The following is a 15905-nucleotide window of genomic DNA, read 5'->3' as shown; positions in this document are numbered from 1 at the left end:
TGTAAATAAACAATAATTACATTCTCAGTTCATTTTTACTTGGAATGATTTGGTAGATTTTATATACCAGGTGAAAGAATGCCTTTTTTTTTTTCCCACCCTCCTTTATTTTCAGGACTGAAACTAATTGTGTGGCTTATAAAGTAGAGTTAATTTCATTTTGCTGGTTCCTTGTGGTGGCTCCTTGCAGGGATACATGGAGTATATAGGTCAGTATCCGCAATCCAAATGCCTGTGTGCAGTTGTAGGGTGGGAACAGGAGCGATTTCACTTTTAATTGCTCTCTGCAAAAAAGTATTTCCGGTTTTAGACTTTCTAAAAGGTGTTTCCTAAATGATATTCATTGGACGTAGTATGGTGTCAAACTACAGTTTTGGCTTCTCTCGTATTATCCTTGTAATTTGCTGACCACCGTGCCTGAAATGGCCGTGAAAGTCAGTGTGCCAGCCCTCTGTGCTCGTTTCCTTCTTAATAGTTGTGAAGGGAAGATCGGGGCCTCTTTTCTGTCACAGACAGTTGGGAAGCAAATTCATTCGTATTCACCAGGAAGGTTATAGAATAAAGCAGTCAGTTTCTTTTCTTTTTTCTTTTTTTTTTTTTCACTGTTCGAAAATTATTTGATATTTCAGTTGCTTGGTGTGACACTTAAGATAGTTGGTTGCATCGTTTATAGGTAGATCTTTCTTTTTACATCATATGGCAACGTTCACTATGTTCTGACTTACACAGTACACAAAATAAGATCCTTTAGAGCAGTTACGCACAATACATGCAATGCTGAATTTAAACATTGGATCCCAGGATGTGATTGGCTGGAGAAAACAAAAGTTGCACGAGGCATGTTGGGTGAAGGATCCAGAAGTAAGTCATACAACACACAGTAAATACACATCTGGTTTGAATAGCGAACTGCAGCATATTCATTATGGGCGGTGGTGTCTCTGAGGCAGTGGAACTGTTTCACGTTAACTGACTTAGAACGACGCAAGATGGGTACCATCCAGCATCAGGATGTAGCCGCAAGGCTTTGTGAACCATTCCTATTTGTAACTTAGGAAACTGACGTTTTTCCTAGGCCATTTTTAACGTTATTACTTGAATAACAGAACACGATATACACAACCTCCAACTAAAAATCCCGTTGTAGTCTAGACGGTGATGTGGTACAACATTAGAAGACTCTAAAACTGCAGCTCTTTTTGGATCCCCCAGAGTGTATCTGCACTCTTCTTCAAACGGGCCACTTCCTCAGGAGTCAGGGTCATCTTCACAGCGTCTGAGATTCCATTCTGTCCCAAGATGCAAGGAACACTAAGGAAGACATCATCTTTTGTTCCATATAGACCCTTAATCATGGTGGAAATCGGATGCACCCGCCTAAGATTCTTCATTATACTTTCTGCCAAATCTGCCCCAGACATTCCAGTGCTCCAGGAAGTGTAGCCTTTCAGTTTGATCACCTCGTAGGCACTGTCAGCCACCTGTTTGTGAACCTCTTTCCACTGTTCCTTATCTGCATCAGTGTCTGAGTCAGGGTGCAGATTCTTCAGGGAGACACCAGCAACATTTACTCCACTCCATACAGGCACACTGGAGTCTCCATGCTCTCCAAGGACCCACCCATGGCAGCTTACCGGGTGAACTCCCAGCCTTTCCCCCATTAGGTAACGGGACCGGTGAATCCAGATTGCAACCACTTCCAATAACACGGTTTTTGCGAAAGCCGCTTATCTTCCAAGCCGCATAGGTCAAGACATCCACTGGATTGGAAACAACAAGCAACTTGCAGTTTGGGCTGTATTTTACAATATTAGGAATGATGAACTTAAAGCTGGTCACATTACGCTGGGCCAAATTAAGACGGCTCTCTCCCTCCTGCTGACGTGCCCCAGCTGTGATAATAACCAGCTTGGAGTTTGCAGTCACATTATAGTCTTTGCCAGAGACAGTTTTTGATGTTCTGAGGAATAGGCTGCCGTGCTGGAGATCCATCATCTCTCCCTTCAGTTTGTCTTCCATGACGTCAACAAGAGCAAGTTCACCTGCCAAGTCCTTCATTAAGATACTGACTGCACAAGCCATGCCAACAGCACCAACCCCAACAACTGTAATTTTATTCCGGGGGGTATGGTCTTCCTTAAGAAGATTCTGAATCAGTTGATCCTTGAGAGTTGCCATATCTAATTATCTCTATAACCTTAGACTTAGAAGCAGAAGGAATCGGGAGTGCACCTCGGGCAGGCGGGCGTCGGCAGCATGTGGTGTTGGGTCCGGACTTGGTGGCAGCCGCTCCCGTACCAAAGCAGTCAGTTTCAAATGAGATCCTGACTCACAAGGTTCCAAGGCTTGCTAGAAGTGATTTGATCTGCTTCTAAGACTTCTGTGACAGAATTTATAGTACTGTGAAATTTTAAAATATTAAAGAGTTAAAAAAAATAAGAATATTAAAGCTAGGGAATTTCCATTTTTTGGGAAGGCAAATCTTATTTGAAATATGAAGCAGTTAAAATGGATTTGCTTTAAAACTGTTAAATTCTCTCACAGTCAAGTGAGTGTAACTTTTATGAAGCAGCTGTTTTAACTTATGTTAATTTCAACATGGCTATTGGAGTAAATTCAAAGGCGACTTGCTGACAGAATTTGTGAATGGTAGTAAAAACGTTCTTAAAGGATAGTTGGTATAGTTTGGGACCACCTTTTACATGAGTAAATAATATTCCAAAATTTATTGTTTTGAGTTATTCACGACTCCCATTTAAAATGTATCTGGAGGGGCGCCTGGGTGGCTCAGTCGGTTAAGCGTCCGACTTCAGCTCAGGTCACGATCTCACGGTCCGTGAGTTCGAGCCCCGCGTCGGGCTCTGGGCTGATGGCTCAGAGCCTGGAGCCTGCTTCCGACTCTGTGTCTCCCTCTCTCTCTGCCCCTCCCCCGTTCATGCTCTGTCTCTCTCTGTCTCAAAAATAAATAAACGTTAAAAAAAATTTAAAAAAAAAAAAATAAAATGTATCTGGAGCTTTGCTTTGAAATACATTAACAAAATAAGCTACACTGATGGGTGAAGGTAGGGATGCATAGATGGGTAGGGATGTTATCACAAATGCAGCAAAATGTTCATGTAACATGGAGGTGGTGGGTATATGGGTATTCACTATATAATTCTTTCAGTTTTCCTGTATGTTTGACAGATTTCATAATCAAATGTTGGGGGATGCCTGGGTGGCTCAGTCAGTTAAGCGTCCAACTTTGGCTCAGGTCATGATCTCACAGTTTGTGACTTCGAGCCCCGTGTCGGGGGCTCTGTGCTGACAGCTCGGAGCCTGGAGCCTGCTTCAGCTTCTGTGTCTCCCTCTCTCTCTCTCTCTGCCCCTCCCTCGCTCACACTCTGTCTCTCTCTCAAAAATAAACATTAAAAAAAAATTTTTTTTAATGTTGTAAAAAGAACAGAATCACTGTGAGGATGAGTTAGTGTTGTAAATTTCAGCTTGTGCATTAACAAGCTGTATCTTTGCTCCTGAGCCTTTCAGAATTGTTAGGTAAGATTCTGAAGAATGTGGAAGTAGACCAGACCTGGGTTTAAACCCTTTACCGTAAGTAATCTAATTATCTCTATAACCTGTGAAAGTTTTGTATCTCTCTAAGCCTTTCCCTGTCTATAAAAATGGAACCATGATTCCTTGCGGAATTATGGTAAGTATCTTTCGTTTTTCTGCTTTTGTGAGCCAGACCCTGGTCCTCAAAGGCTTATTGAATCCAGTTGGATGAATAGTGGAGAGAGAAGGGGAGGTATAATTCATTGGTGCTTGGGAGTCTCCAGATTCACTTCCACAAGGCCATAGAGGTCCCATACTTGACAGAGGCCAGGCGAAAGAAAGGGAGGGAGAGAGGCAGCTAGAAATCTTCCCCAGCGGGATGGTGAGTTGGAAGCTTTTGGCATCAGATCTGAGCTAGAAACTGGGCCCTGCCTTCTGCTAGTTGTGTCACTTTGATTAAGTTACTTAAACTTCATCGAACCCTAATTCCCTCAGTTTAAAAATAGAAGCTAGAATATCATTTACCCTGTGGGCTTCTGTTACATTTAAATAACATATATATGACAAGTAGTGAGTAAGTGTTTAGAACATGATAAGCGCTAAAAGCAAATGCCATTTACCCTTTATCGTCCTCATCTTTCCCCCCTCCCATCTGTGTCACTTTCTCCACTTTTCCAAACACCGTTTATTTTTGTCTTTCGTGTTTCGTGTTCCCTCAGCCTTTCTGCTGACAAAATTAAGGCTATTGCCTCCCCTTTTCTAGATGATTGAAAAGGATGATAAGCAGATCCAGCAGCAACCTCCTTAGCATCCCTGGCCATAACTTCGTCAAATTGGAAGCCTGGCTAGCTATCAGTACTGTTTTTCAGGCCATTTGGTGCAAAAGCAAGCCAAGTTGAGATCATTTTGCAATTAAAAATTTCATAAGCTGCTGAGTCACATATTTTCATAGTCTGACATATTATACTTCCAGTGGCTCCTGATGCTATGGATTGAGGGTAAGGGTTGGAACATTTTAAATCGTCTTTTTAAAACTCTTCCTAATAATATTTCTGTGCCTTGGTAATATTAGTCAATTCTTACCCCCCGGCTTGTTTATCTTAGAAAGTATAGAGAGACTGACAGATACCAATTTTAAGAGAGGAGGTCTTTTCAATAGTAGTTATTCTAAAGTATAAAGCTTTCCAGGAATATTTCTAAAAGTAAAAACAATTCTGCCCATTTACATATTTATACCGCTTAAGAGATGGTGCTGTTTGAGTAAATAACAGTTTGTGGGTCTATTGTTTCTGTTTTGAGATGCGTTTGATTTTGAGACGGCCCCAGTTTGCTCCACTACCCTTAGAGCCTTCCTACACGAGCAGGAAGCCTGTGGAACCATGGTTGCATCTGCTGGAGAGCCGACCGGACGCAGAAAGAAAAATGCCTTCTCTATTCTTGTCCACTTCCAGTCTCATTGTCTGCTCTAATCTGAAGCCAGCAGGCAAAGGAGTTTGTAAAATAAGAGTTTGTGGGTTTTGGCCCCCTACACTACTGATCATAGGTGAGAGCAGGGTGGCAATGAGAGCAACAGACATTAAATGGTACTAGTGTGATCCTTATTTTACAGACGTTACGTAATTTTCATTAAGTCACACAGCTGGTAGGTGGGAAGACTGGACTTTCAAAACCAGTGTAGCTTCAAAACCAGTGATGTTTTCGTGATACCATCTATTGTTGTCCATACTCTATGCTGTATGTGTGTAATATATATATTCCTTTGTGTGTTTATAAAAATGTTTAAAACATTACAGCACAAAGAATGTTAGAAGTAATGAATATTTAAACAGATAAGCTATAATTCTACCACGGTGTAACAAATCAGCTGTTGCCATTTTTTCTCATTCTTTTTCAGTTCTTATCCTTGTGTATGTATATATTTGTATATAGCAAATTAAATGTTAAAGCAGGAGAGATTTAAGATGTGCCAATAAATACCAGGTTTTATTTTGTCGTTAGGGTACATTATGAAAATAAAATAGCATTACTATATACTTGCAAAGTTTGATGTCCAGTGAGGAAAGGCGTGGCTTAAATCCAAGCTGTTACTTTCGTTAATTTCATAGCTGACTTGGTCAAATCAGGAAGCAGGCAAATTCTTGCTGTGTAGTAGCTGAAGTTATTAACCCCTTTCTTTTGTGGTATGATTAATAGCATGTGCTTTGAGGCTTCCTGTTGCTTATATTAACAACAACCACAAAAAGGATGTCTTGGTTAAGTGTACCAGTGTTCCTGGCAGTTCTCAAGTTGTCCATAAAGCTCACTGGTTATCTGGACACACTTGTTTCCCCTGAGCTGAGTTACAGAAAGGGCTCAGAAAGGCAGGGTATGTTCAGCACACTAGCTGTTCCATCATCTCAGATGGAAGGGGCATGTTTAGGGGGCATTGCAAAGGATTTATTCGAATATGGTATGACACTGACTGCTAGTTTGTCTCTTCCCCCATATTAGCGGACTACACGGATGCCGAGAATAGATCACATTTCTCAGAACCTTTTGCAACCATATATAGTCTGCATTCTGGCCAAGGGAATGTAAGCAGAAGCGATATGGGCAAACTTGCAGGTAGAGTTCTTTTTTTTTTTTTTTAAGTTTATTTATTTATTTTGAGAGAGAGAGAGGCAGAGAGGAGAGAGAGAGAATCCCCAGCAGGCTTGGTACCATCAGCATGGAGCCCGATGTGGGGCTCGAACTCACGAATCGTGAGCCTGTGAGCCCAAGTCAAGGGTGGGACACTTAAGTGACCGAGCTACCCGGGCGCCCCAGCAGGTAGAGTTCTTAAAGGGAATGCGTGTACTTACCTCTGTCCTGCTGACTTGAATGAAAATGTGATGGCTGGGGCTGGTATAGCCATATTGGACCATGCGTAACACTTAGGAATGCAGACTATACGAAGTAGAGCCACAAGAGAACATCACAGAGCAAAGTGCAACTACTCTGGGACTTTTATTGAAGCCATTATTACACGGGTCTGTTACTTGTAACTTACCCCTGGTAAGTTACCCCTGGTTACGATCCTGACTTACCCCTGGGTGGTGATATATAGTGGATGCAGACAAGGCAGTAGTATAATAAATTAGGCTTCTAGGATGGGTGGTTTGTAGGGTTTCTCATCAGAACTTCACAGTGACCAGAAAACCGTGGGATGAGGCAGAGCCCTGTATCTCTCCCTCTCTGCGTACCACTTTTTGTCCTCAGTCTCCCAGCATTTTTGCTCTATTCTACACAAACTGCAGCGTGTAAGTGCAGAACAAAAGAAAGAACAAAAACAGTTACAGAAAGAATCTTTTGTTGTTGTTAAGCAGCTCTTGAATTCTGCCAATCGTAGTAATTCACGCATTGATGAGATAGCAACCAGAGCTATAATAGTGCTTTTTTTAGCCTAGTTACAATAGCTGAGGCAAGTGAGTACATAACCTTAAGGATGGAGGAGTTTGTCAGAAGCCGCTTGGCCCACGCTCAGGTTTTATATTTTATCTTCTAAATTAATGCACGTTTAAGTACTCCTTCAGTGAGCATATCCGTGCTTGTTTCATTTCTGTTAAGATGGAATTATTTGCCAGTTCATGGGCTTAATTAACTTCCTTGGAATCTTTGGTGTAAAATTAATAGTTCAGGAAAAAGTAGCATGTCTGTTTTCTGACCTTATTTGTTGACCTTTCTGATGTGCTTATTCCTAGCACATCATGGACCATCTCTAGGAGTTCATGCATTCCAGTTGGAGAAGTAGCATATGTGTGATTTGAGCCTCATGGGATCTCTTAGCACTCTGTCTCCTCTTTTAGTGATATGATACACTGCAAAAAGCCTGAAACCTGGATTTAACCTTGTTAGTTATCTGACCTAGAGGTGGTTATGGAGATCCTTAAACCTCTCCTTTCTGGTAGCTTGCGTGATCGGCAATTTTATTGTGTTGCGTTATGTCTCTGCGGTTCTCTTCGGAAATTCCTGTCACTCATATATTGGACCTTCTTGTTCTGTTCTTCCAATCTCTGTCTCTCTGAGAATTCTACTTCTTTGCATTCGGCTAATTTCTGATTTGTGTTCTAGTTCACTAATTTTCCTGCTGTACTTAATCTTCTGTGAGATTCTTTCACGGAAGTTTTCTAATGTGTGAGTTATAACATAGGTACAATAAAGTACCTAGCTGGGTGAGGAGGGAAGCAAGGGCATGGGGGTGGTGACGGACGTTGAAAAAGTGATGGAGACCCGATCAGGTCCAAAACGGTTTGAGTCTGGTATTCCACGGAGGAGGTGACCTGGAAAGCTGGGAGATAGTAACCAGAACGTGCAATGCAGGAATTCAGAACTGTAGTGGTGGCGCAGTTAGAACATGTAGGCGGGGTGCGGCCTTGGGAGTGGCTCATTGAGGTAGGATAGAGGAAGTGAATCAGCAGATCAGGGCCTCTGAGGCTTACTGTTGGGTGGCTTGACTGAGAGTAGGTTGAAATTTTTAAAATGAGGACCGGAGTAGTGTTGAGAGAGAGACGGGGTCAGTGCTCACATTACTGGAAGATGAGCAGAAGTGACAATGATGTCTGTAGACAACTATAGCAAGGAGGACCGATGGGATGTCTGAAGGTCGTGGGAATGTGTGGAGAGAGGTAGTTGGGAAGCGGTAATGAGTCTGTGGTACATGGGCTGTGGAGAGAGAAAAAGTGAGTCATCGCTTGAAACGTCTTCTGAGAAAGAACTGTCCTCAGGGGACACCCAGGTTTCTGTGATATCTGAGGCATTCAGAGAGATTGAACTTGAAAGCGTAGAGGGTTTCCCCCCCCTCCCCCGCCAAAAGACCTGGGTTCCAGAGGGCTAGTAGAAGGATCCGGATGGCGAGAGCTATTTAAGTGACGTGCTGAACCATATGGCGAGGAGCCCAGGTGTGATAGAACTTCAGACCTTTTTGCTGCTCTGGGTAAACAGGGATGCAGGGCATAATGCAGTTCATCCTGACGAGCTTTTAGGGGAAGGTGGGTGATCAGTTCCAGTTGTGGCTTTTGACGGTTTGTCCTGGTGAGGCTTTGGCCTCACGGCCCCGGAAGGAAGTGTCTTATCTGAGGGACTCAGAGCTCCGTGAGCCTCCGTTGCATCCTGCTGGGTGGCTGTGGCCCGGCGCGGGGAAGCGTGCCTTGGTGGCGGGGTGGTCTTCCCAGTTGTGCGTCACTGTGCTCTGGAGGGTTAACCAGAGAGCCCACAACCATCTTAATTGGTCATTTGGAAGCCAATGTAACAAATTTATAACTCAGAAAGGTTAAAGTGCATCACTTAAGACCATGACCAATTCAAAACAAAACGGGGAGCGCAGGAATGCCAAACGCCTGTCGTGCGTGCCTGGGTGCACATCGCTTGTCCGGGCATAAGGAGCTTGGTAGCACAAACAGGCATTGCATAGCAGCTACTGGAAAGAAGACTTAGGATTTCCTGTAAGCTCTGGTGATCCTTTTTCTAGTTTATGAAAGCCAATTACGGATCCCATAACTGATTTAGTACATTCGTAATGGGTCAGTATTAACCGTAGGTACACCTGAAAATGAATATGGGATAATTGTCATTCTTTTGTGTGAACATCAGAAAAGACTTGAATTCTTGGCCTGCCTGGGGCCCTTCAGAATCGGGCAATGGGTCGAGCATTCCTGGAGAAACGCTGTCCTGTGGCCCCCGCCCTCGTAGCCTGTCCTCTCTTTCCAGCCTTATCTCACTCCTCATTGCCGACGAAGCGCTAGGAACACAGAAGGGCCGTGCTTGACCAGCTTTGTGTGATAGCGTTCCATGCACTGAAGATGCCTTCTCTCTCTCCACCTGCATGCAGATCTGTCACTCACCTGCACGCCCCAGGTCACAGGAAGCAGCTTTGGGAGGCTCTCCTGGGAACGCTCTGGCAGAGTGAGCGCTTTCTTCCCACGCGACCGTGTAACACTCTTACTACACGGTGTTAAAATGACATTCCTAGGGGCGCCTGGGTGGCTCAGTTGGTTAAGCGTCCGACTTCGGCTCAGGTCATGATCTCGCGGTCCGTGAGTTCGAGCTCCGCGTCGGGCTCTGTGCTGACAGCTCAGAGCCTGGAGCCTGTTTCAGATTCTGTGTCTCCCTCTCTCTGGCCTCCCCCGTTCATGCTCTGTCTCTCTCTCTCTCAAAAATAAATAAACGTTAAAAAAAAATTTTTTTTAAATAAAAAAAAAAATAAATAAATAAAATGACATTCCTGCCCGTCTCCTCTCTCAGTGTTGCGGGCACCCTGAATGTAGTGCCATCAATTTATTCATTGAAGGAGCTGGGCACACTTGTTAGAGAATTTGGAAAGGGGCGCCTGGGTGGCTCGGTCAGTTAAGCGTCCGACTTCGACTCAGGTCATGATCTTGCTGTTCTCGAGTTCGAGCCCCGCATCAGGCTCTATGCTGACAGCTCGGAGCCTGGAGCCTGCTTTGGATTCTGTGTTTCTCTCTCTCTCTGCCCCTCCCCTGCTTGTGCTCTCTCCCTCTCTCTCTTTCTCTCAAAAATAAACGTTAAAAAAAAAAAAAGGATAATTTGGTAAATGTTTATTCACCATAAGAAAGGGGCAAAATGCCTAGGAGAGATGATGGTTCCTTAGGGGGAAATCAAGAAAATACACATGCATTACCAAGATGAACAGAAGCAGAAGGTTGAAGAACAACAACAAAAAAACCCAATCCATGCAAAAACAAAAAATGACTCACTTTTCAAGTGATAGAGAAGTGGGGTGAGATAATTGGGGTACAGACTCATTTGTGAAGCACAGAATGCTGTTCCTGGTAGCAAATCGATCGAATTTAGGCCTGTTATATCCCAGGTACGGGAGACCTGATCTACGGTAGGATTTCAGTTTGTAATTCACGGCTAAGACCAGGGGCTGCCTTTATTGTTTGGGAGCCAGAGACGCAGTGAGGGCAGTGGGTGAGAGTATTTGCTTTAGACCGAGAGCAACTTGGGTACTAAGGAACTGAGGCTCTCTGAGTTTAATCTGCCTGTAAAATTGGGTGAATGATAATAATGCTTGGTTTTGTTTTAATGTGGTAATTAGTAGAGATCGTCATTAAATGGCAGAAACTGCTTTTTTCTTCCTCTTTAGATTCCTTGTCTTCTGTTTTCCCCCGCCTTCAACACTTTCTGGAGTGTGGTAGTCTTCAAACATTATTGATCATCCACCCCATTGATATAACCTTTTATAGCAGCCCCCTAATTTAAGTGAATTGATTCATAAATTATATAGTGCATTGTTAAACTAATGTGTCATGTACATTATAAGACATCTATAAATTGACATCTTCCAAAGAATACAATTAAAAATTTTTTTAACATATTTAAAATTGTGTTTATTAATAAGAAGAAAATCTTTTTGATATTACAGAAATTATTATTAATAATCATCCTGATGAGTGTTTCAATGTCTTGCTAATCGCGATGGTTTCACAGTGTCATTATATAATATCTCAAGGAACCGTAGATATTTATAGCCATTTTACTTTTTAATTTATTTTTTTTAACATTTATTCATTTTTGAAAAGCAGAGAGAGACAGAGTGTGAGCAGGGGAGGGGCAGAGAGAGAGGGAGACACAGAATCCGAAGCAGGCTCTAGGCTCCAAGCTGTCAGCACAGAGCCCGACATGGGGCTCAAACCCACGAACTGCAAGATCACGACCTGAGCCGAAGTTGAATGCTTAACCGACTGAGCCACCCAGATGCCCCTTGCTGAGCATTTACATCTTGGGAACCTATTGGATTCGTTAATTAAATGAATTTAATATTTCAAATATTTATGGATGGATGTCCTCATTTTAAAATTTTTTTTTCAACGTTTTTTATTTATTTTTGGGACAGAGAGAGACACAGCATGAGCGGGGGAGGGGCAGAGAGAGAGGGAGACACAGAATCAGAAACAGGCTCCAGGCTCCGAGCCATCAGCCCAGAGCCTGACGCGGGGCTCGAACTCACGGACTCACGGACCGCAAGATCGTGACCTGGCTGAAGTCGGACGCTTAACCGACTGCGCCACCCAGGCGCCCCGGATGTCCTCATTTTAAAGATTCTAGTTTCCTAGTGCCTTCCAAGTTCCCATCCTATTCTTTGATGGTAGATGTCTTTAAGGCGTTTAAAAATTCATTTTAGTTTTTAAATTTTTTAAATGTTTTTATATGAGAAAGAGGGAGAGAGAGAGAGTGTGTGAGCGGGAGATGGGCAGAGAGAGGGGGAGACACAGCATGTGAAGCAGGCTCCAGGCTCTGAGCTGTCAGCACAGAGCCTGATGCAGGCCTCAAACTCCTGAACCGTGAGATCATGACCTGAGCCGAAGTCAGGCATCTAACCGACTGAGCCACCCAGGTGCCCCTAAAAATTCATTTTAAAATTGAAATGATCAGAGTTTTGAGAAGAAACTCCTTCCGTCTTCCCATCAATGTCATTTTCAACCAGGGAGTAGTAACAGATTCTCAGTTTATAATTCCCAGAAAAGTAACACTTGGAGACCTACATGGAAAAAATGGTGGCTACCGAAGGTAGGAATAAATCTATATTGTTTATTACATCTGCACTTATTTGATTTATATTTACTCCTTCACAAGTGGAAGCTGAATGCTAATGTGGGTAATCAGTCTAAGATTTTACTGGGTAGAAACTTATTGGTAGATTCCAAATGGATTCGCTTTGGTTACTGATACTGTTTATTTCCTGTGTTTTTTGAGAATTGATCCTACAGTTAATCTAGGTAGTTTCTGACAAAATCTCATGCATAATTCAGACTTTAACCGTGATTTTTATTTGGAGAAGGTAAAGAATTTCATATGAATATTTTTACATAAAAAGTAAATTTGAGGCGCTTGGGTGGCTCAGTCATTTAAGTGTCTGACTCTTGATTTCGGCTCAGGTCATGATCTCGTGGCTGATGGGATCGAGCCCTGCATTGGGCTTTGCGCTGACAGCACAGAGCCTGCTTGGGATATTCTCTCTCTCTCTCTCTCTCTCTCTCTCTCTCTCTCTCTTTCTCTTTCTTTTTGTGATGGTCAAAGTATTCCTTCTGGGATACAGGATGGGGTAGTAATATCATGTTGTTTTGTCTTAGGAAAACTGAATTTGACTCAAAATTGTTTTAGGAACTAGCAGTGACCAGATATTTTAAGAGGGCTTTAAATGTAAACACATGTAAAAAAAACGAAGCTATTAGTGACCCCCCTCCCCATCACCTAGTATTATAGTATGACTGGATGTAGTTCAAGATTAAGTATGTTGCTCTTTTATGTTCATTTGAAAATGAAAAAATAATTGCTAGGGATCATGTTTTCTTAACATAAACTTGGTTACAGAGATAGACGCTTGACGACTATGCCCTTTAATAAAGATAGAACATCAAGTATGATTTTTTCCTCATTAATCCAATATTTTAATATATTTCTTTTAAGAAGTATTGTTGTAAGGATACCCCATGAACTTTTTGCGGATTTTAGGATTTCTTTCACTACATGCTCAGTTTAGAAATCAAAGCATTCTTTTTTTTATTTAAAAAAAATTTTTTTTTTTAACGTTTATTTATTTTTGGGACAGAGAGAGACACAGCATGAACAGGGGAGGGTCAGAGAGGGAGGGAGACACAGAATCGGAAGCAGGCTCCAGGCTCTGAGCCATCAGCCCAGAGCCTGACGCGGGGCTCGAACTCACGGACCGCGAGATCGTGACCTGAGCTGAAGTCAGATGCTTAACCGACTGAGCCACCCAGGCACCCCAGAAATCAAAGCATTCTAATGAGGAAAACAAATCACTTTCAGTTCCAGTAAACAAAGACAACCACTTTGAGCACTGTGGGATATACTTACCATCTTCATCTTACAAAAAAGGATGCATACTTTGTTTTGTTTTGTTTTTTTTGTAGTAGTTAACATTTTTTTTCTTAGTGGTAACATACAGAAAAATACACAGATGAAGTGTAGTTCAATTCATTATGATAGAGTGAATGGACATGTATGTAACTGCTGGTCAGTCAGATCAAGTAATTCTAGCCCCCCAAAACTCCTCTCACACACTCACCTGACCTCTCTCCCCTCCCAACTGCAAAGGAAACCACTATCCCAACATCTAGGGCTGTAGTTTTTCGTCTGGCTTTGAAATGTATATAAATGGGATCACGTGCTATGTATTCTTTTGTGTCTTCCTTCTTTTGCTTATTTGTAAAATTGATCTGTGGTTTTGCATGACGCATAGTTTGTTCATTTTTATTATGTAGTATTCCATTTTAAGACTATCTCACATTTACCCATTCTACTGTAATATGTATTTGATATTTCCAACTTTTGGCCATTAAGACAATGCTGTGTACATTCGTGTACCTGTCTGTGCACCCATGTAAACATTTTGTTGGTCCACTAAAAAAATAATTAGTGGAATCGCTGGGTTCTAGTTGTGCCTCATTCACTTATATTGGTTACAAGTAAACTGTTTTCCAAATTATTTGCACCAGTTTGCAGTCTCACTGGAGTAAATGAGAGTTCTACTTGCTCCGCATCCGTGCCAACATGTTTTTGGAGAGGGTAAGGTGGAGTCAAGTTTATTGAGATATAATTTATATACAGTAAAAGTTGCTTTTGCTGTGTCTAGTTTCATTTTAGCAATTATGTGCAGTTATGCCAAAACCACCGTCATTAAGATATTGAGCATTTCCATCAAGGTCGAGACTTTGTAGTTGGACCCCCAACAACTGGCCCTCCACTATAGTTCTGTGAGGCAGACCTCCACCACTTTGCATCCATAATCCGTTCATGAAAATCAGACATTCTGCCGAAAGTGCTCATCTGGAGCCTATTTACCATTATTTTAAATTAAAAAAATTATAATGTGATAATGACCCAACATATTCAGCCAGTTAAAAAAAATTTTTTTTTTTCATGTTTGTTTATTTTTGAGAGAGAGACAGAGCACGAGCAGGGGAGGAGCAGAGAGAGAAGGAGAGAGAATTCCAAGCAGGCTCCACTGTGTCAGCATGGAGCGCAGAGGGGCTCAATCCCACGAACTGTGAGATCATGACCTGAGCCAAAATCGAGAGCTGGATGCTCAACCGACTGAGCCACCCAGGCACCCCTACTCAGCCATTTTTTTAAGGCACACCGAATGCCCGTGTTTAAGAAAGAAACTAGTGGGTTTTTTTTTTTTAAATATAAAATGCTTAAAACATGGCTTCCTGATCAAGTAATGATCGCAAGTGAACAGGTGTTTTGTGAATAGTAACATCTCTTCCATTCTAGTCATTTTGCTCCCTTTGCCAGAATTTTAACGCATTTTCAACTTTTGCCTCTCTGTGTAACACTTTAGCAAAACCAAGGGCTCAGTGTGGAAGGGCTTATGGGAAACCACTTTAGTTTGTGTGCCCGGTGGGAGAGAATGGCTCTCACCGAGCAGGACGCAGTGATGCTCTCTTAGCATCGATAACACCTGAGGCATACATCTAATTTTTTACACTCAGTTCAGCTTTAAAAAGTCAACAATTTTGTCCTACCAGTTATATTGGTAATGAAATCTGTCCCCTCCCTCACATTTTTATTGTTAACAGATAAATAATCTTGAGTCCATACTTTTAAAAGATTGAATCATCAACACCAGATTTGTTCTTTTAGTTTATTTCCGTGCTTACTAGTTTTAGTTAGATACATCTTATTTTAAGAGTTTCTTTGGAAGACCTGAGTGAGGGATACAATTAAAAAACTTGGGAGACCATCCTTAATTTGCTTTTTTAGAACAGAAGGAAACATACTGTAACTTTCCCTTATTTTTCTGGTGGAGAGAGATTTTGTTTGCCAACAGGAAAATGCAATTCCACTAAGATTCTTGGGTCACAGATCAGAGACTTGGATCAGCAAAAAGCAATGAACTTTTGGAAGAATTCTGGTCCAACATCATGGGCCAGTTTAAACTACAATGTAGGCAGTGGCAGGCAGCCTCCCTTCTCCCTATAAGGAAAGGCCGCCCTGCAGTGATATTTGCCAGGGCAGGGAGGAGGGATGTGTGTGGTGAGGGCAGGCGGGGCTGCACTAGCTTCTTAATAAAAACTTAGTGTGTCTGACGTTGCACGCAGCTTCTCAGCCCCCTTTGGGAAAACCCGAAAGGGGCAAAAAAATGAGAGTGGAGTTGTGCCGTGAGACGTTTGTGAAATTTGTTCCAGGGGCGGTCAGCTCTTACTTCTTCTAGTCACAAAGATGTGCAGCTGTGAAGAGAATCTGCAAAACAAACAAACAGAAAAACAAAACAAAAAACCCCACTTATCTTTTACCTTGGAGAGCACTCGGTGATTATTTTTCTTGCAGATTGAACTTCCTGATTGTGTTTTTCTTTGCTTGCGATC

The 15905-nt window shown here is 42.2% G+C and overlaps 2 protein-coding genes across 5 annotated transcripts in view; one reads left to right on the top strand and one right to left on the bottom strand.

The window, feature by feature from the left end:
• Positions 1 to 15905, top strand: part of DYM (dymeclin) — a 350855-nt gene that overhangs the window by 121022 nt on the left and 213928 nt on the right. The window lies entirely within an intron of this gene.
• Positions 1126 to 2193, bottom strand: LOC109275733 (L-lactate dehydrogenase A chain-like). Its single transcript, XM_053902682.1, is given in 2 exon segments — positions 1126 to 1677; positions 1679 to 2193. Coding segments are annotated over 2 exon segments (996 nt in total). The 5' UTR covers positions 2179 to 2193; the 3' UTR covers positions 1126 to 1181.

Source organism: Panthera pardus, unplaced genomic scaffold (assembly GCF_024362965.1).
Source record: "Panthera pardus isolate Hobbes unplaced genomic scaffold, ASM2436296v1 HiC_scaffold_15, whole genome shotgun sequence".
NCBI classification, from domain to species: Eukaryota; Metazoa; Chordata; class Mammalia; order Carnivora; family Felidae; genus Panthera; species Panthera pardus.
This window is presented reverse-complemented; position numbering and strand designations above follow the sequence as displayed.